The 21,180-nt window shown below is 45.6% G+C and overlaps 1 protein-coding gene across 5 annotated transcripts; it reads left to right on the top strand.

The window, feature by feature from the left end:
* Positions 1–735: 735 nt before the first annotated feature.
* LOC106585359 (TOG array regulator of axonemal microtubules protein 1) lies at positions 736–16,603 on the top strand. Of its 5 annotated transcripts, none has more exons than XM_045705570.1 (4): positions 736–1,249; positions 13,898–14,072; positions 14,806–14,937; positions 16,581–16,603. In XM_045705570.1, exons 1-3 carry the CDS (start codon positions 1,005–1,007, stop codon positions 14,923–14,925), a joined length of 540 nt encoding a protein of 179 aa, XP_045561526.1. In that variant the 5' UTR covers positions 736–1,004; the 3' UTR covers positions 14,926–14,937; positions 16,581–16,603. The 5 variants fall into 5 exon arrangements, with proteins under 5 accessions (XP_045561526.1, XP_045561521.1, XP_014026955.1 ...); XM_045705565.1 differs by having other exon boundaries at positions 16,546–16,586; XM_014171480.2 differs by lacking the exon at positions 16,581–16,603 and adding an exon at positions 16,519–16,574.
* Positions 16,604–21,180: the final 4,577 nt, after the last annotated feature.

Below are 21,180 nucleotides of genomic sequence, written 5' to 3'. Positions count from 1 at the left end.
GGACTTTGACAACTCCATTGTGTCCTCCTCCCAGAGTGCTAAGAACCTTGGAGTGACCCTGGACAACACCCTGTCGTTCTCTACTAACATCAAGGCGGTGACCCGATCCTGTAGGTTCATGCTCTACAACATTCGCAGAGTACGACCGTGCCTCACACAGGAAGCGGCGCAGGTCCTAATCCAGGCACTTGTCATCTCCCGTCTGGATTACTGCAACTCGCTGTTGGCTGGGCTCCCTGCCTGTGCCATTAAACCCCTACAACTCATCCAGAACGCCGCAGCCCGTCTGGTGTTCAACCTTCCCAAGTTCTCTCACGTCACCCCGCTCCTCCGCTCTCTCCACTGGCTTCCTGTTGAAGCTCGCATCCGCTACAAGACCATGGTGCTTGCCTACGGAGCTGTGAAGGGAACGGCACCTCCGTACCTTCAGGCTCTGATCAGGCCCTACACCCAAACAAGGGCACTGCGTTCATCCACCTCTGGCCTGCTCGCCTCCCTACCTCTGAGGAAGCACAGTTCCCGCTCAGCCCAGTCAAAACTGTTCGCTGCTCTGGCACCCCAATGGTGGAACAAGCTCCCTCACGACGCCAGGACAGCGGAGTCAATCACCACCTTCCGGAGACACCTGAAACCCCACCTCTTTAAGGAATACCTAGGATAGGATAAGTAATCCTTCTACCCCCCCCCCCAAAGATTTAGATGCACTATTGTAAAGTGGTTGTTCCACTGGATATCATAAGGTGAATCCACCAATTTGTAAGTCGCTCTGGATAAGAGCGTCTGCTAAATGACGTAAATGTAAATGTAAACCACATGGACATACTGATGCCTCCATGATATCTGTTTTGCCATTATAAATGAGGTAGCTGTATTCATTCACTGCCCTATTCATTCATCTGCACAAATCTGCTACATTTGGAGAACAAGTCAAATTATTGTGTCATGTTTCTGATGTTCGTGGGTTGTACTGCTCAACATTAATAGCTGGTCCTGTGCATGTTATTATGATTCAGGTGAAGAACCTGCACTCTGCAGTGTCCTGTGCTGCCATGGCCACACTGGGTGACATGTACGTCCACCTCCAGAGGGCCATGGACAGTGAGGTGGAGGGGACGGCACGCGTGCTGCTGCACAAAGCCAGCGAGGCCAACACCTTCATCCGGCAGGGCGCCAACTGTGCCCTGGGTCACATGGTGCAGAGCTGCACCCCTACCCGTGTCATGAATGCCCTGCTGGTCGGTGGGCTGAGGTAAAGAGGGAGAGGGGTCAATTAACACTCACTAAGGGGTAGATCCGGACTTCCACAAATGGTCACTTTGTCTCACATTGAAAGTTTGACTCGAGTGGAAGTTAGGATTCACTCCAAACAGCCCTGATGTGCCAATGCTATAGATAATTGATATATAGTGAACCTTCTGGTGCAAAATGGTCACTGCTCACTTAGGTATACCACACATTAGATTAGATTCAACTGTATTGTCATTGAACAAGTTCAAGTACAGTACAACGACATGCAGTTAGCATCTGACAAGAAGTGCAAATAAAAGAGTGCAAAAAATGTACAAGTAAAACAGTTAAGTACAATGCATGTTATTAAGTGGGATGTATAAATGTGCAATGAAGGCAAACGGCAAGTACAAATGGCAAGTCTAAATGTGCAATGAAGGCAGGGTTACAGTAGCTGGAAAGAAACTGTTCTTGAGCTTGCTAGTGTGGGAATGTAGAGACCTGTACTGCCTTCCTGATGGTAGGAGGGCAAACCGTTTGTGGCATGGATGTGAAGGGTCCCTGATTATGCCGCTTGCGCTGGAGATCTACGATGGCAGGGAGCTGGTGATGTGCTGGGAGGTTTTCACCACCCGTTGCAGGGCCTTCTGGTCAGCCACGGAGCACCCGCCAAACCACACTGTGGAGCATATAGTCAGATTGCTCTCGACCGTGCAGTGGTAAAAGTTCACCAGGATCTTGGGAGACAGGCAGGCCTTCTTCAGCCTCCTCAAAGAGTACAGGCGCTGCCGAGCCTTTTTGACCAGGGTTGAGGTGTTGAGGGTCCAGGAGAGGTCATCGGAGATGTAAACACCCAGGAATTTGAAGCTGGGCACACGCTCCACTTCAGTGCCATCAATGAGAACTGGGGCGTGGCTGCAGCTTTTAGACTTCCTGTAATCCACTATGAGCTCCTTGGTTTTCTTTGCATTGAGGGCCAGGTTGTTGTCAGCGCACCATGCAGCCAGGTGCTTGACCTCCTCCCTGTAGGCTGTCTCGTCATTGTCACTGATCAGACCTACCACCGTGGTTTCGTCTGCGAACTTGACGATGGTGCTGATACCGTGTACAGTAACTCAGTCGTAGGTGAAGAGGGAGTACAGGAAGGGGCTTGGCACACCAGTGTTCAGGTTCAGGATTGAGGTGGTGAAGTTGTCTAACCTGACAGACTGGGGTCTGTTGGTCAGGAAGTCCAAAGTCCAGTTACAGAGAGAGGGATGAAAGTGGGATGTATAAATGTGCAATGAAGGCAAATGGCAAGTACAAATGGCAAGTCTAAATGTGCAATGAAGGCAAGTATTAGGGCCGGGACAATGCCAGTATCGCAATATATTTTCAATGGCAAAAATGAAAACACAAAGCAGATCTCACTCTTTGGTCCTTTAAAAACCTGCTGTATTTAAAATATTGTGTGATATAGCTTGGAAAATAAGTGAATATTACTCAGGATAACAACATAATGATATTTCTTTCCAACATTACGTCTGTTTTCCTAAAGAAGTTAAATCCTCTTCGTGTTTTGGATACTGGTATCGTCCCGGACCTAATTAGCAGTGGATGTGTGTCATCTCTACACGAGAACATTTGTTAACACTTTATATGAAAGTGATGCTCCAGAGCAGGGCCGGCTCTAGCCTCTTTAGCCTCTTGGGGAGATTTGGTTGGGAGGCCCCCACACCAAGCGGGTTCCCAAAAATTATGGCACCCATCTTGACTGCGGAGAGAAACATGTGCATATTAAAGTTAATTTCCTGTAATTCGACACTACAGTAAATGGTGACCCCGATGTGATATATCTTACAGATACTTTGGACTAAATTTGAGTTTATTCTATTCTATTATTCTATTGGGGCAGCAGGTAGCCTAGTGGTTAGCGGGTTGGACTTGAAACTGAAAGGTTGCAAGATCGAATCCCCGAGCTGACAAGGTAAAAATCTGTTGTTCTGCCCCTGAACAAGGTAGTTAACCCACTGTTCCTAGGCCATCATTGAAAATAAGAATTTGTTCTTAACTGACTAGTTAAATAAAGGTTAAAATTAACATATATAACAAACATGTGGCCTATGTAATGGCGAATATGCAAGCAATCTATATTTTTTAATATGGTAATGACTCGTATTAATGATTTGATCAAAAAAGGCAAGAATGTTCTCACATTTGATTCGAATAGGGATGAAATTCTTTAGTACTGGCAATATGCACTGAGTATACCAAACATAGGGGGGAGGGGGGGGGGGTCTGGTGAACATGTCAGGGTTCTATGGCCACAGGCAGAACAGCAGAAACAGGGTCAGCAGCATGACCAGGTGGACTAGGGACGGTGACATTCAGGAGTCGTCAGGCCAGATAGTCCTGAGGCATGGTCCTAGGGCTCAGGTCCTCCGAGAGGGGAGAGAGAGAGAGATGGGAGAATTAGAGGGAGCATATATAACATCACACAGGACACCAGAAAAGACAGGGGAATTACACCGGATATAACAGAATGACCCTAGCCCCCCGTTAAAAGGCACTTAAATATTAATCACCCTCTGAATGGCACACATACACAATCCATGTCCATATTGTCTCAAAACTTAAAAATCCTTATTTAACCTGTCACCTACCCTTCATTTATACTGATTAATGTGGATTTAACAAGTGACATCAATAATTGGATTCACCTGGTCAGTCTGTCATGGAAAGAGAAGGTGTTCTTAATGTTTTGTATACTCAGTGTATTGACATGCATAATCAAAAATACAAGAGAATGTTAATTCTAAAGCTTGCTGTGCTTTTACTCGGGAAAAACTTATAGCAACACAGCAAACTACTGATGAACTTCCCAGAGGAATTCAGAGCGCAGCATAGAGCAATTGGAAGCAGAACTTCAAGCATATGAAAAAGAGCATGATCAGACTAGGTCATTTCTACATGATGCGCAGCGAGATTTATTAGAACAGAGCACAAATAGGGTCCAAAGCGACATGTTTGACTGAGATGCAGATAGCTGGACAGTCAGTCCCACCTAGGGTGTGGCCATGCCAGAGTATGTGAGCAGATTGAGGAGTGGAGCTTGCTCTATTTGACTGGATCGTGGAGCAAGTTTCCCAGAGGCTGGAGCTTCGGCTTTCTCGCCCCCTCCAATTTCTCTCCAGTAGTGCTCCAGTAGCACTCATTTTACAAGCTCAGGGCATGCCTGGCCCAGCATGCATTTGTAGTCTACTTGTGTGCTGCTATAGCACCTTGCTTTAGCTACTGTCATCTAATATTCTAAATATCTTCATAAAGAAGCTGATAAAACACACAGGTGAAAAATCAAGGTGACTTACAAAGATGAGGAGGACCAAGAGCAAGAGAGGGAGTGCGGTTATGTATTGTCCACAACTAAAGAATGAAAAGACAGGTATCCCGAAAGCATGTACTTACTACGTGTACATGCTAACAGAAAGGAACGAGGTGGGTAGCCAGCTAAGTGTGTCATTTTAGCACATTATTTATGAACAAAAATAATCTCTAAAAAGTTCAGTTAATTTTCCTTCTATTATCTATACAATAGGCCATCATTGATGGCATGTTAACTAACTCTATTACCTCTTTCAAGGAGCGTTCTGTTTTGATAGGGATATTTGACCTAAAATCCTTTAGGCCTACCTACAGAAAAAAATAAAAAATAACTATGCATCCCTGCCCAGCCTGGCATTAGTGGCCCAAACGGTGTTTAGCATCCCAAGTGGCTCTGCAAGAGCTGAGAGTAGTAAGATGTCATTTTCTATAATAGAGTAGGGCAGGGCGTGACAGGGGGTGTTTTGGGTAGTTCTATGTTTTCTATTTCTATGTTTAAGTTGTAGTTTGTCTATTTCTATGTTGGGATTGTTTGGGGTTGATCTCTAATTGGAGGCAGCTGATCGTCATTGCCTCTGATTAGAGATTTTATTTAATTAGGGGTTTTTCTCATTGTGGGTTATTATCTTTTGAGTAGTGTGTTTTCCTCTCTGTGTCACGGTTTGTTGTTTTCAAGTATTTATGTGTATGGCATTCAGTTTCACGTTTAATAAATATGTGGAACTACGGACACGCTGCATTTTGGTCCGCTCCTTCGAACAGCCGTGACAGAGGGTATTCTCTGCGGCTGGCCTGCTCTCCAGGCACAATCACATGAGCCTGAAGCTACAGACTCTGGCCAAACTCATGTTCTAAAAATGAATTCAAAGGCACTGTAGACTGAGCCTAATGAGGCATTTTTCGTTTAATTTGTATTTAATTCTAATTAAGTCAAACAGTATGTATGTGCAATTAATAGACTATAATGATTTAATACAACAAAATGTTGTTTAAATTCTGATTGCCTAATGTTCCTGCCAGCTTACACGGAACCCAAACTGCCTGCGCGCTTGCGCCATCGTGTATCAATTTATTTTGCCAAAGCAATCTTGACACGCAGGTTAAAATATGAAAACAAACTCTGAACCAATTACATTAATTTGGGGACAGGTCGAAAAGCATTAAACATTTATGGCAATTTATCTAGCTGGCTTGCACTTGCTAGCTAATTTGTCCTATTTAGCTAGCTTGCTGTTGCTAGCTAATTTGTCCTGGGATATAAACATTGAGTTGTTATTTTACCTGAAATGCACAAGGTCCTCTACTCCGACAATTAATCCACACATAAAACGGTCAACCGAATCGTTTCTAGTCATCTCTCCTCCTTCCAGGCTTTTTCTTCTTTGAACTTATATGGTGATTGGCATCTAAACTTTCATAGTATTACCACGACGACCGACAACACAGTTCATCTATCAATCACCCACGTGGGTATAACCAATGAGGAGATGGCATGTGGGTATCTGCTTCTATAAACCAATGAGGAGATGGGAGAGGCAGGACTTGCACCGCGATCTGCGTCACAAATAGAACTGACTTCTATTTTAGCTCTTGGCAACGCAGACGCTTGTGGACACGACTCAAGCTGTGTAGTCAGGGTATCAGTGTGTCGCACTCACAAATGCTTCACAACTGATTTATTTGTAGGTTATCGACTGTAAGGCGTGGGTGTTTGCTGACGAGGAATCAAGTGCAGGAAGCAGCGATTCAGGGTATTGGCTTTAATAGGCACAATGGCTAAACGACAAGCCAACCCAAACAGCGCACAGAGCGCACTACCAAACAAAGTGCCCCAAAAACAAGGGACAAAACACAGCTTGCGCAAAACACACGCACCACTGAAAATGTACAACAAACAGCGTGTCACCACGCACAGCATACAATGAAATAAACGCAATCCCGCACAAAGAAAAGGCAGACCAGCTAATATAAATAGCCCCGCTAATCACCCCCACTCAGAACAGGTGCACACAATTATAAACAGGGGAAAAACAAAAAGGAAATCAGTGGCAGCTAATAGGCCGGTGACGACGACCGCCGAGCGCCACCCGAGCAGGAGGGGGCGCCACCGTCGGTGGGAATCGTGACAGTACCCCCCTCCTGACGCGCGGCTCCTGCAGCGCGCCGACACCGGCCTCGAGGACTACCCGGAGGGCGAGGCGCAGGGCGATCCAGACGGAGGCGATGGAAATCCCTCAACATGGATGGGTCCAAGACGTCCTCCGCCGGCACCCAGCACCTCTCCTCCGGACCGTACCCCTCCCAGTCAACGAGGTACTGCAGGCCCCTCACCCGGCGTCTCGAGTCCAGAATGGCCCGTATGCTGTACGTCGGGGACCCCCCCGATGTCCAGAGGGGGCGGAGGGACCTCCGGCACCTCACCTTCCTGCAGGGGACCAGCTACCACCGGCCTGAGGAGAGACACATGAAACGAGGGGTTAATACGGTAATAGGAAGGGAGTTGTAACCGATAACACACCTCGTTTATCCTCCTCAGTACTTTAAAGGGCCCCACACACTGCGGCCCCAGCTTCCGGCAGGGCACGCGGAGGGGCAGGTTCCGGGTCGAGAGCCAGACCTTGTCCCCCGGTACGAACACGGGTGCCTCACTGCGGTGGCGGTCAGCACTCCTCTTCTGCCGTCCACTGGCCTCCTTCAGGGATTCCTGGACGGCTCTCCAGGTCTCCTTGGAGCGCTGTACCCAGTCCTCCACCGCAGGAGCCTCGGTCTGGCTCGGGTGCCATGGTGCCAGGACCGGCTGGTAACCCAAAACACACTGAAAGGGTGATAAGTTAGTAGAGGAGTGACGAAGTGAGTTCTGGGCTCCGCCCAAGGAATGTACCTCGCCCACCCCCCTGGCTGGTCCTGGCAATACGACCTCAGAAACCTGCCCACCTCCTGGTTCACCCTCTCCGCCTGCCCATTACTCTCGGGGTGATAACCGGAGGTCAAACTGACTGAGACCCCCAGCCGCTCCATAAATGCTTTCCAGACCCTGGATGTGAACTGGGAACCTCGATAAGAGACAATGTCCTCCGGCACCCCGTAGTGCCGGAAGACGTGGGTAAATAGGGCCTCCGCAGTCTGCAGGGCCGTAGGGAGACCGGGCAATGGGAGGAGACGGCAGGACTTAGAAAACCGATCCACAACCACCAGGATCGTAGTGCTCCCCTGAGACGGGGGGAGATCTGTCAGGAAGTCTACTGACAGGTGCGACCATGGCCGTTGTGGAACGGGGAGGGGCTGTAACTTCCCTCTAGGGAGATGCCTAGGAGCCTTACTCTGGGTGCACACCGAACAGGAAGAGACATAGAACCTCACGTCCTTAGCTAAGGTGGGCCACCAGTACTTCCCCCTGAGACTCCGCACTGTCCTCGCCACACCAGGATGGCCCGAAGTGGGTAGCGTGTGTGCCCGCCGAATCAAAAGATCACGAACACCGAGCGGCACGTACTTGCGACCCACGGGACACCGTGCAGGTGCAGGTTCCAATACTAATGCCCGCTCGATGTCTGCGTCCACCTCCCATAGCACAGGTGCCACCAGCCTAGACGCTGGAATGATGGGAGTTGGATCGACGGGCCGGTCCTCCGTGTCATAAAGATGGGACAGCGCGTCGGCCCTCGTGTTCAGGGAGCCTGGTCTATAGGAGATCGTAAACCTAAACCGGGCGAAGAACATGGCCCACCTTGCCTGACGCGGATTCAGTCTCCTAGCTGCCCGGATGTACTCCAGATTTCGATGGTCGGTCCAGATGAGAAAGGGGTGCTTAGCCCCCTCAAGCCAGTGTCGCCACATCCTCAAGGCTTTTACCACCGCTAGCAACTCCCTGTCCCCCACATCATAGTTACACTCCGCCGAACTGAGCTTCTTCGAAAAGAAAGCGCAGGGGCGGAGTTTCAATGGCGCACCCAAGCGCTGTGATAGCACGGCACCCACCCCAGCCTCGGATGCGTCCACCTCTACTATGAATGCTAGAGACGGGTCCGGATGCGCCAACACGGGTGCTTCGGTGAACAGCGCCTTCAACTTCTTGAAGGCTCCGTCCGCCTCCGTCGACCACCGCAAACGCACCGGCCCCCCCTTCAGCAATGAGGTAATAGGAGCCGCTATCTGGCCAAAATCCCGGATAAACCTCCGGTAGTAATTGGCAAAGCCTAAGAACCGCTGCACTTCCTTCACCGTGGTTGGAGTTGGCCAATTACGCACGGCCTTAACGCGGTCGCATTCCATCACCACCCCCGTGGTGGAAATGCGATAACCCAGGAAGGAAACGGCTCGTTTGGAAAACACACATTTCTCAGCCTTAACGTATAGGTCATGCTCCAGCAGTCTAACAAGCACCTTGCGCACCAGGGACACATGCACGGAGCGGGTGGCGGAATATATCAGAATATCATCGATATAGACAATCACGCCCTGCCCGTGCAGGTCCCTGAGAATCTCGTCTACAAAGGATTGAAAGACGGCTGGAGCATTCTTCAACCCATACGGCATGACGGGGTAATCATAATGGCCCGATGTGGTACTAAATGCAGTTTTCCACTCGTCTCCCTCCTTGATACGCACCAGGTTATACGCGCTCCTGAGATCCAGTTTTGTGAAGAACTTTGCTCCGTGAAATGATTCCACCGCCGTAGCGATGAGAGGTAGCGGGTAACTAAACACCACCGTGATCGCATTTAGACCTCTGTAATCAATGCACGGATGCAGACCTCCCTCCTTTTTCTTCACAAAAAAGAAACTCGAGGAGGCGGGTGAGATGGAGGGCCGAATGTACCCCTGTCCCAGAGATTCCGTGACATATGTCTCCATAGCCACCGTCTCCTCCTGTGACAAGGGGACCCAACGTGACTCTTGGGAAGCGCAGCGTTAACCTGGAGATCTATCGCACAATCCCCCTGTCGATGAGGGGTAATTTGGTCGCCCTCTTTTTACAGAAAGCGATCGCCAAATCGGCGTATTCAGGGGGAATGCGCACGGTGGACACCTAGTCTGGACTCTCCACCGACGTGGCACCTATGGAAACTCCTAGACACTTCCCTGAACACTCCTCTGACCACCCCTGGAGAACCCCCTGGGGATTGTGATCAGATAGCCAGGGGACCACCAGCACCACCGGAAACGCAGGCGAATCAATAAGGAAAAAACGAATCCATTCCTTATGATTCCCCTGCGTCACCATGTCCAGTGGAACCGTAGACTCCCTGACTAGCCCCGACCCTAATGGTCGGCTATCTAGGGAGTGCACGGGGAAGGGAGAATATATCAGCACTCGCGGAATGCCCAGCTTAATGGCAAGTCCGCGATCCATAAAGTTCCCAGCTGCACCTGAATCGACTAGCGCCCTATGCTGGGAAGAGGGGAAAAAAATCAGAAAACAAAATAGGTAAGAACACGTGACCAACAGGGGGATCTGGGTGAATCTGGTGCTGACTCACTTGGGGTGACCGAGAAGTGTTCTGCCTGCCCTCTCGACTCCCAGACTGGCTCCTCCAGCACCGGTCGGCCGTGTGTCCTCTCCGACCACAGCTGGTGCAGGAGGAGCCACCTCCTCCGGTGCCCCTTGGCACAGCCCCTCCCCCCACCTCCATCGGAGTAGGGGCGGGGGTGCACGGGGGTGGAACGGACAGGACCCTTTCCGAACGCCCGCGGGCAGCCAGCAGATTGTCCAGACGGATGGACATATCGATAAGCTCATCCAGGGACAGAGCGGTGTCTCGACAGTTTAGCTCCCTGCGGATGTCCGCCCGGAGACTGCACCGGTAATGGTCTATAAGGGCCCTGTCGTTCCACCCCGCCCCAGCAGCCAAGGTCCTGAACTCCAGCGCGAAGTCCTGTGCGCTCCTCGTCTCCTGCCTGAGGTGGAACAGCCGCTCACCCGCCGCTCTTCCTTCCGGAGGGTGGTCGAACACGGCCTGAAAGCAGCGGGTGAACTCTAGGTAGTGGTCCCTCACCGAGTCTGGACCATTCCAGACAGCATTTGCCCACTCCAGAGCTCAGCCCGTCAGGCAGGAAACGAGGGCACTCACGCTCTCCTCTCCCGAGGGAACAGGTCTAACGGTGGCCAGGTACAGCTCAAGCTGGAGCAGAAATCCCTGGCACCCAGTCGCCGCTCCATCATACTCCCTCGGGAGCGCTAGACGAAGCGCGCCAGAGCCAGACGCAGTGGGAGGTGGCTGCATCGGAGGAGCCGGAGGTGGAGAGAGGAGACCACTCCTCTCCCATCTTTCCATACTCTCCATCATCTGGTCCATCGCGGATCCGATTCGGTGGAGGACAGTAGTGTGGTGGAGCACGCGTTCCTCCATCGAGGGAAGGGGGTTGGCCGCTGCTCCTGCTGACTCCATAGTGGAGGTGCGGGATTCTGTAAGGCGTGGGTGTTTGCTGACGAGGAATCAAGTGCAGGAAGCAGCCATTCAGGGTATTGGCTTTAATAGGCACAATGGCTAAACGACAAGCCAACCCAAACAGCGCACAGAGCGCACTACCAAACAAAGTGCCCCAAACACAAGGGACAAAACACAGCTTGCGCAAAACACACGCACCACTGAAAATGTACAACAAACAGCGTGTCACCACGCACAGCATACAATGAAATAAACGCAATCCCGCACAAAGAAAAGGCGGACCAGCTAATATAAATAGCCCCGCTAATCACCCCCACTCAGAACAGGTGCACACAATTATAAACAGGGGAAAAACAAAAAGGGAATCAGTGGCAGCTAATAGGCCGGTGACGACGACCACCGAGCGCCACCCGAGCAGGAGGGGGCGCCACCGTCGGTGGGAATCGTGACATCGATTTGAAATAATTGAAACAATATAGCCTAAATAATACATTTCGTATTAGGCTACATGTCTGACTCCTGACCTATTTACAGTGTTTATATGCTGTTTAATACGACATGTAGCCTATTTGAAATTATGAGTGCTTCTTACAGTCACCTTTTCCTGTTGTTTTCTTAAATACTTCATTCAAATCATATGGTATGGTTTCAATATTTCAAAACCAAATACTGGGTTATATACCACGGCTTTCAGCCAATCAGCATTCAGGGCTCGAACCACCCGGTTTATAATTTAAATTATCTCACCAACCCCCTCATCACAACTCTGGGTAGCAGAGTTTCAGTTGTGTTTACATCTGCAGGTCTGATATCTGATTGGAAGTTCACTTTTATAGCAGCATATTGGTCAACAACTCACATTTTTTTATTCTAACAACTCAGAGGCTTTTAAAAGAGTCTTAGAATCATCGTCTCTCTTTTTCTTTGTTCCTGACCTGCGCTAGTGAGATACGCTCTCTCTCTCCAGCCCAGCGACTCTTGGGGCATGGCCTTTCAGGCTATGACTTCTCTCTCTCTCCCTCTCTGATCATGCATAAGGTATTGTTATTGTAATTTGTAATGTTTGTAATGTTTGTTAATGTCTTGTATATGATTTCATAATGTTAAATACCTTTCCACTCAGTCCAATTCTTGCTAGTCAATGTCAACTCATTGCCTAATGCTTGCTTGCATATTTTAAGAATCTTTATAGCATAAAAGATAAACATTTTAATGTATAAATAGTTATATAGCAAATACTACCACACTACAAAGTCAATCAATTTAATATACACCATCAGAAATATTCAAATTTGTTCATTTAGGCAGGTCTGAAGAAACATTATGATATTAAAAACCTCTACAGGATCAGTCCCCCCCCCACGGGACGGTTGAGCTGACGTAGGCCAATATGATTAGCATGAGGTTGTAAGTAACAAACATATTTCCCAGAACATAGAAATATCTGATATGGGCAGAAAGCTTAAATTAATGTTAATCTAACTGCACTGTCCAATTTACAGTAGGTATTACAGTGAAAGAATACCAATCTATTTGTTTGAGAAGAGTGCACAATGTATTGATAACCCAATTAGGCACATTTGGGCAGTCTTGATACAACATTTTGAACAGATATGCAATGGTTCATTGGATCAGTCTAGAACTTTGCACTGACACTGCTGTCATGTAGTGGCCAAAATCGAAATTGCCCCTGGACTGGAATAATACCTAATGGCCTTTCTCTTGCATTTCAAAATGATGGTACAGAAAACAAACAAAAAAACGTTCACCAGATCTAATGTGTTATATTCTCCTACATCAATTTAACATTTCCAAAAACTTCAAAGTATTTCCTTTCACATGGTATCAAGAATATGCATATCCTTGCTTCAGGTTCTGAGCTGCAGGCAGTTAGATTTGGGTATGTCATTTTAGGTGAAAATTGAAGGGTCCGATCCTTAAGAGGTTCTTTCAAAATAACAGAATAGCATATTTTGAGTTGAATTATGTTACTGTGCTTAGTTAGCCAAAGCTCGACTTCAAGGTATCGCTGTACTCCTAATTGTCCCATTAGCCAAGCCTCGAAATCAAGAAGATTGAAATACTGCTACTTTTTAATTAACTGCCTTTTTCATCAGCATGCTAGGTTATTCCACAACACTTCCGGCAGCAACTCACCCCAACGCTAGACGTCACATTTGAATGGAATCACATATTTTTCTTATGTCTTATACTTCCTTGTGTTGTGTACTTCTTATATTACCATTACTTTATTTAGATTATTTTTAGCCATTGGTGGAGAGGTACTGTCTACCGATGTGTGCTAGCCTTTGGGGAGTAACAAGTAATTCATAAACATTTATAAAGTGTATATATAGTGAACACTTTAGATTAGGGGGTATTAGTGAGGCACTGAGGTATTAGTAAGTGCATGTACACACATTCATAAATGCTCTCATTTAATAAATACACCATTCGTGACATTTATAAATACATTTATAAATATGTATATAAATGGTGAGTCAAACCATTAGTCAACCATTAACAAATGCCTTGACAATAACTCCTTTTTACCTGGTTTATAGTACATCAGTAGTACATTATTAACCATTTACAAATTGTGAACATACTATGATCAAACACCGTATTAATTATCTGATAAATCATGAACAAATCATTTAAAATAGCATTTATAAATGTGTAAATAACAACTTATAGATTTCTTATTGACATTTACAAATGTAGGAATAATGATTAATAAATGGTAAGTAAACTCTTTCCAAACAGTTTAGAAATGGTATATTAAGGGACCTTAATATAAAGTCCTACTGAACATTTTGATCCATCGATGAGACTTCATCAATGCAATCCATTATCATTCGTCTCCTAACTCATGTATCTCTATGACATGTAACTGATGTGCTCTGTTTTTCCTTCCTCAGCCACCGTAACGCTGCGGTGAGGAGCTGCACTGCTCAGCACCTGGAGAGACTGGCTGAGGTCATGGGGTTGTCTCGTCTCCTGTCGGGGAAAAAAGACCTCACTGACCGTTTCTTGATTGCCGTCAGTAAACTGGCTGTGGACCCTGCACAGGAAGTCAAGTGGGATGTTCCTCCTGTAAAGTAGCTTGCTTAGTCATAATGGCCGGCCTTAATTTAGGCCGTGATTCAATCCATGGCTCGCTATAGCACTAGATCGCCGACAATGCAGTTTTTAAAGGTAATTTACTCTTGAGTTGACCTCTGCAGCATTTACCACGAATACAAATTGAAATTGCCTTTAAAAGCCACATTGTCGGCTGTCTACAGCATTTATGCTAAAGGGTGTCATGGATTGAATTGCGGATTTTAGGTATTCCAAAACAACCACAGGTTCTCTTGGAGGGGAATAGTAATTGAAAACAAATAGGAAAAATTATAAACACAAATAAGTGCTACGTGGCATAGGAAAATCCAAGTCCAGGCACTCATGTGGGTTTGAAAGTTAAAAAGCCAAAAGCTTAGCCGAAGCCAAAGGATGTTCTTCTCCCATCGCCAAGTAACAACCTCCTGTGGTGACCAATGCACGCTGACACGGTCGCCAGGTGTATGGTGTTTTCTCCGACACATTGGTGCAGCTGGCTTCCAGGTTAAGCAGGCTTTGTGTCAAGAAGTAGTGCGGCTTGGCTGGGTTGTGTTTCGGAGGACACACGGCTCTCGGCCCTCTTGCAAATTCTACCTAATGTATGTCTTATTTTGATGGGATATTTTTTCTCAGGTTGCCATCAATTGAGTACTGTTTTTAATCACAGACAGGAGAAATTATTTGATATGTTGCACGTTTAAGATGATATTAATATCTTTGTCCACAGGCATCATGGTCGCAATATCTTGAGAAACGTGGCCACCAATGGCGACTTTGCTCAAATTTGGGACAAATTCGCTCCGAGGAAAGAGCGAGAATCCTTGAGGGCGGTCATCTCAAAGGTTAACCTCAAAGAAAGGTACATTCTCTCTGAATGATTAGAAGAAGTATGACAAATGAGCTGATATGATTACAGAAATCCAGTCCCACTGGGCACAGACATCAGTTCAATGTCTAGTTTTGATTTAAAGTTGGGAAATCAACGAAAATGTGAAATCAACCAAAAATGTTGGGTAAAAAATATGTGTTTTCCACGTTGATTCACCGACATCACATAGATTTTTTTGTTATTGAAATGAGGTGGAAACAACGTTTATTCAACTGGTTTTGGCCCAATGGGATGAATTTAACATACTGTAAGATTTTATCTTTCTGTCTTTTCTCTTTTTCAACAGGAATATCTGAATAATCCCCAACTTGACTATATGTTTGTATCTAAATATTTGTACATTTCCCAACTTGACTATTATCCCCTCCAGTCCCCAAACTCCAATATTTTCGCTCATTCTAAGAAATTTGACACTATCATCCAAACCCCAATGTAAATGCATCTTTAAGCTGCATCGACTCCTTGTCCAAGTCCTGAATTCACTATAAGGCAATATGAACCACATTCAAAGCACTAAATGACCTTTCCTCGAAGCTCCTATCTGATCTACCAGCTCAATAGTGGTCTACTGAAACCATACTCACCATCTCAGGGGGTGCTCAGATCATCAACCACTGACCTCCACACCATCCTCAAAACCAGCAGTCCTCTTTTGGAGGCAGATTGGTCAGTGCTCCTGTATGGCACCAACATTGTGGATTTTCATCCAATACTTCTGAACTATGAGAACATTCTTTGGAGAATAAAATTAGGTAAAATGGAAGCTGGCTACAGTCTCAGTTTTATCCTCCAAGACAGTATGAGGATGTGTAACAACAATACCTGTAGTTTAACTTGATGCTCAGGGCCAGATTACCAAATGGACACGCAGGGCACCTGCCCTGTGGGCCCCGACCTCCAGGGAATATCATCATAACATCCAAAACTAAAAGTATAGTGGATGTATATTACAGTACGTGGACGTTTTACAATTCGTGAGCTCGTTTCATAATTTGTAGCCATGTTTAATATAAATTTGTGCTCATTTTGTAGAAATTCGTGAGCATTTAAAAACATTTAGTGGGGATGTTTTATATCAATTTGCTTATTGGTGCTCTTCCATGCCGTCTCGAGGACGGGTGCGTCACTTGAGTGGGTTGAGTCACTGACGTGATCCTCCTGTCTGGGTTGGTGCCCCCCTTGGGTTGTGCCGTGGTGGAGATCTTTGTGGGCTATACTCGGCCCTGTCTCAGGATGGTAAGTTGGTGGTTGAAGATATCCCTCTAGTGGTGTGGGGGCTGTGCTTTGGCAAAGTGGGTAGGGTTATATCCTGCCTGTTTGGCCCTGTCCGGGGCTCCCCGACCTCTCCTGTCTCAGCCTCCAGTATTTATGCTGCAGTAGTTTATGTGTCGGGGAGCTAGGGTCAGTCTGTTATATCTGGAGTATTTCTCCTGTCTTATCCGGTGTCCTGTGTGAATTTAAGTATGCTCTCTCTAATTCTTTCTTTCTCTCTTTTTCTTTCTTTCTTTCTCTCTCTCTCTCTCTCTCTCTCTCTCTCTCTCTCTCTCGGAGGACCTGAGCCCTAGGACCATGCCTCAGGACTACCTTGCCTGATGACTCTTTGCTGTCCCCAGTCCACCTGGCTGTGCTGCTGCTCCAGTTTCAACTGTTCTGCCTGCGGCTATGGAACCCTGATCTGTTCACCGGACGTGCTACCTGTCCCAGACCTGCTGTTTTCAAATCTCCAGAGACAGCAGGAGCGGTAGAGATACTCTGAATGATCGGCTATGAAAAGCCAACTGACATTTACTCCTGAGGTTCTGACCTGTTGCACCCTCGACAACCACTGTGATTATTATTATTTGACCCTGCTGGTCATCTATGAACATTTGAACATCTTGGCCATGTTCTGTTATAATCTCCACCCGGCACAGCCAGAAGAGGACTGGCCACCCCTCATAGCCTGGTTCCTCTCTAGGTTTCTTCCTAGGTTCTGACCTTTCTAGGGAGTTGTTCCTAGCCACCGTGCTTCTGCACCTGCATTGCTTGCTGTTTGGGGTTTTAGGCTGGGTTTCTGTACAGCACTTTGAGATATCAGCTGATGTAAGAAGGGCTTTTAAATAAATTTGATTTGAAATTTCATTTGATATATGCTCCTTAAAACCAATGAGGAGATGGAAGATACAGGACTTTTAGCGCGTCCAGTTTCACAAACAGAACCAAGTTCTATTTTAGCACCTGGCTAAGCAGATGATTGAATAACATGTAGGTGTTCATTTATTTTGCAACTGGTCTGGTCAGCATGTTAGAGATAGACAGGACTCCAGTCATGTCATACTGCAAAACACCACTAGATGCCAGACATACCATTTGCATAGATGGGAATAACCAAGAATTCATGTGAAATCCATTCAGGAGAATATTTAAAGAAATGGAAAGGGGGATAGCTAGTTAGAGCACAAGTGGAAAAGGGTAGTCACTGGTGGGGACAAAAATAATGTATGCTTCTTTCCGCCACACATTACAACAGTGGTTGTTGTATTTTCTGTTTTGTTTGATTATCACAGGATTTGGGCTTTGTTGCCCTTGTTTACAGTGACCTAAATAATGCTCAAGTAAAAGATGGTGCCTCACAACCACGACCACCCAGAGTTTATACCATTTGTTTCTACATCCAGCTTCTAATGGTGCATTTACATACAGAATTTACCCCAGTATTTTACCCATGGATCTGGTAGACCTGCTCTCATTTGGGGCCAAGGCAATGCTCTGTGTTCTTTTCAGCTGTTTTTTACATAACAATGGCTATCTGTGAACTTTAAAACCTTCTCACAAAGCAACAGACTTGAATGATGCAGAGATTGTTGATGCCGTCACCATAAGTCTTTAGAGCTGACATTAACATAAAACCCTGGTCAAAACCCTGGAGTGTGGGTAAGTCTATATGGAAAAGTACCACTAGAGGGAGCCACATCCCAACATGTGATCCTGGATCCACAAATCTATCAGCAAGTGTCAACATTTCTGCAAGGTCTCAGTCTCACATCAGAGTTAGACGTTCATCCATGTTTCTCAAACGTCAAATTTCAAAGTTGTTCCAAACGTTAAATCTCAAAGTGTTTAAGGTTAAATTTGGGGATTAACTCCGGATTTTAAGGTTAGGGTTAAGTTTAGGCATTAACTCCAAATGGTTAAGGTAAGGGGTAAGGTTTGGGATAGGCTTATAACAAAACTATCAAAACTGACTTTCTATCGCTGGATTCAACCATGAAACCTTTGGAGTCAGAGGCAGATGCTTATCCACATCCACAATGTCCTAGAAAAACCAAAACTTACTTAAAGGTAACAGCGCTCACTGTTGCCCCTGGTGGCCGGTTTCCACATCATATCCTGACATCCTCAGCCATGGATGGATGTCGAATACTGACTTGTATCACGGGTGATCTGCCTGCAAGACTCTGATTCCATTCCAGTCTGGCTCAGCTCAGCAAATGTAGCAATTGGACATTTGAAAACGTAGAAAATCCAATTCAATGATATTGTTGTTTCCTGAACTGAGTGAACTCATGAACTGCATTTGACTTAATTTTCAGAGTTAATTGAGTTGAAATGGAATGAAGGCCAACCCTGCTAACCATGGTCCTTCCCTGTAAAGCCTAGACCTTTCCCATCAAAACCCCAAGCCCCCATCCTTGTCTACAGTGCCTTCAGAAAGTATTCATACACCTTGACTTACTTCACATTTTGTTGTGTTACAGCCTGAATTCAAAATTGATTAAATATATGTTTTTCTCTCACCCAGCTACACACAGTACACCATAATGAAAAAGTGAAAACATATATTAAGAAATGTTTGCAAATGTATTGAATATTTAATACTGAAATATCTAATTTACATAAGTTTTCACACCCTTGAGCCAACACTTTGTACAAGCACCTTTGGCAGCGATTACAGCTGTGAGTCTTTCCACACCACGGTTTGTGCAACATTTGCCCATTATTCTTTTCAATATTCTTCAAGCTCTATACCAGGCAGTGCCAGAGGAAGGCCCTACAAATTGTCAAAGGCTCCAGCCACCCAAGTCATAGACTGTTCTCTCTGCTAATGCACAGCAAGCGGTCCCGGAGAGCCAAAAGGCTCCTTAACAGCTTCTACCCCTAAGCCATAGCACTGCTGAACAGTTAATCAAATGGTTACCCAGACTATTTGCATTGACACCCTTATTTTATTAATATTTGTTATTATTATCTGCATTGACTCTCTTGCACAGGCTCAATATACACTCACTGGACTCTAACCATACACTTACACTGACACTCCAAAACACACACACACAAAATAGCTTATGGACAACAAAGTCAAGGTGTTGGAGTGGCCATCACAAAGCCCTGATCTCAATCCTATAGAACATTTCTGGGCAGAACTGAAAAAGCTTGTGTGAGCAACGAGGCCTACAAACCTGACTCAGTTACGCCAGCTCTGTCAGGAGGAATGGGCCAAAATTCACCCAACTTATTGTGGAAGGCTACTCGAAACGTTTGACCCAAGTTAAACAATTTAAAGGCAATGCTACCAAATACTAATTGAGTGTATGTAAACTTCTGACCCACTGGGAATGTGATGAAAGATATAAAAGCTGAAATAAATCATTCTATCTACTATTATTCTGACATTTCACATTCTTAAAATAAAGTAGTGATCCTAACTGACCTAAAACAGGGAGTTTTTACTAGGATTAAATGATTTGTGAAAAACTGAGTTTAAAAGTATTTGGCTAAGGTGTATGTTAACTTCCGACTTCAACTGTATATTTCCACTATAGGAAGCAATGGGACGACCTCAGAGTTCCATGAGCAATTTTTTGTTGTTGTTTATGTTACAACGTGGGCAGGTCTCATTGCCAACAATAGCGAAGCATTCATTGTGACGTAGAACAATGGGCTGGGAATAGAACATTTGGAAAGCGAGTTGGTGCCACGGTGCTCAATAGAACTAATAGGAGCTTGCAGGGTGAAAAATGCCCTAAAATAAGGCCTGTTTTTTGCGATTATTTAAAAACTACGGCAAACAGCAGGGATATGGTAATATTGTGAAACTAGGCTCCACGGCGGATGCAATGGACCATTTTTTTATCAGAAAAAAGCATTGTTAAAAATGTTATGAGTCCAGCCTAACTGGAGCATCTAGGCTAGTCACTTCCCAGGGAAAGGATGGTCTTCAGTCGGCCTGTTGTCCACAAAGTGATAGGAACACACATAGGGTCGGTTTGGTGGTTTCTTCAAGTTCAATGCTTTGAGCCAAAGCCGAAGAGACTCCTCATCCATAGGAGGTGGGTGCAAATCAAAAAAGTTTGGTGGTCAAAACCGTCCTGCTCCATGAACAGCTTCCGTTTGTGCCAGTTGTTGTGGCATCCCCTTACCGAACATTAAATGCCCGTTTTGCATGAATACATGTTTGGGAAGTTATGCGAGTTAGTTAGCTAGCTGCGAACTTCTGGCCGGAAGTGCTTAACCGGAAGTCCCCACCAAAAAAATATAAACAGACCCTGCCCATATTTCCATTGAAAACGGGACAGAACCAAACCAATCAGTTATAAGTATATAGTTGGTGAAGGCATTCACAGCCGACCGCTCAGACGGGTGAGGGCATTCCAGACACCCATTTTTTACTTGGTCCTTCTAGACGGATTTAGTGACCAACAGTTTTTTACATGGTCCGTAATTTCTCCGGATTTAGCTACCAATAGATTTTACAGATAACCAAGATACATGTAATACCATTGTTTGAACTAGGTATTGAGTTTATTCTTGTAAAAAACAAATATTGAGTTTATTTTTTATAATTAATTGGTATTATATTTAAAAAGTGATTTGAATTGCTCCTAACTTGTAATGTTGTTAATGATTTTCTTTTTGAATAAATATGTATTTAATGTATAAGTGAATATTTGGGTTTACTTTGAAGTTTAAGTTTTGACCAATAAGGTCGCTTGTTAAGCTGTGGCCAATGGGAGAGTGGACCTGGTTAATGGAAGCTTGGGAAAAAGAGAGGGAAAGAGACGTTGAGAAGAGGATGGTCGTTTAACAGTAGGACCGTTGGTGAAGAAAATTATAAAAGAAGACGACAAAACTAGAACAAAACCCATACCTACTAAGACATGAAGGGAAATAACGATTTTATTTTATAAGAGAGTTGTTATAATTTTGTTAAGACTTAGTAAAGACTGAAGCTAC

Source organism: Salmo salar, chromosome ssa02 (assembly GCF_905237065.1).
Source record: "Salmo salar chromosome ssa02, Ssal_v3.1, whole genome shotgun sequence".
Lineage (NCBI taxonomy): Eukaryota > Metazoa > Chordata > Actinopteri > Salmoniformes > Salmonidae > Salmo > Salmo salar.
This window is presented reverse-complemented; position numbering and strand designations above follow the sequence as displayed.

Bases quoted from the DNA above. Each gene is read 5' to 3' on its own strand.
- LOC106585359 (XM_014171462.2), top strand. From the start codon at position 1,005: ATGATTCAGGTGAAGAACCTGCACTCTGCAGTGTCCTGTGCTGCCATG. The intron at 1,250-13,897 runs GTAAAGAGGGAG...TTCCTTCCTCAG, and splicing joins CTGCTGGTCGGTGGGCTGAG to CCACCGTAACGCTGCGGTGA. The intron at 14,057-14,805 runs GTGGGATGTTCC...CTTTGTCCACAG, and splicing joins GACCCTGCACAGGAAGTCAA to GCATCATGGTCGCAATATCT.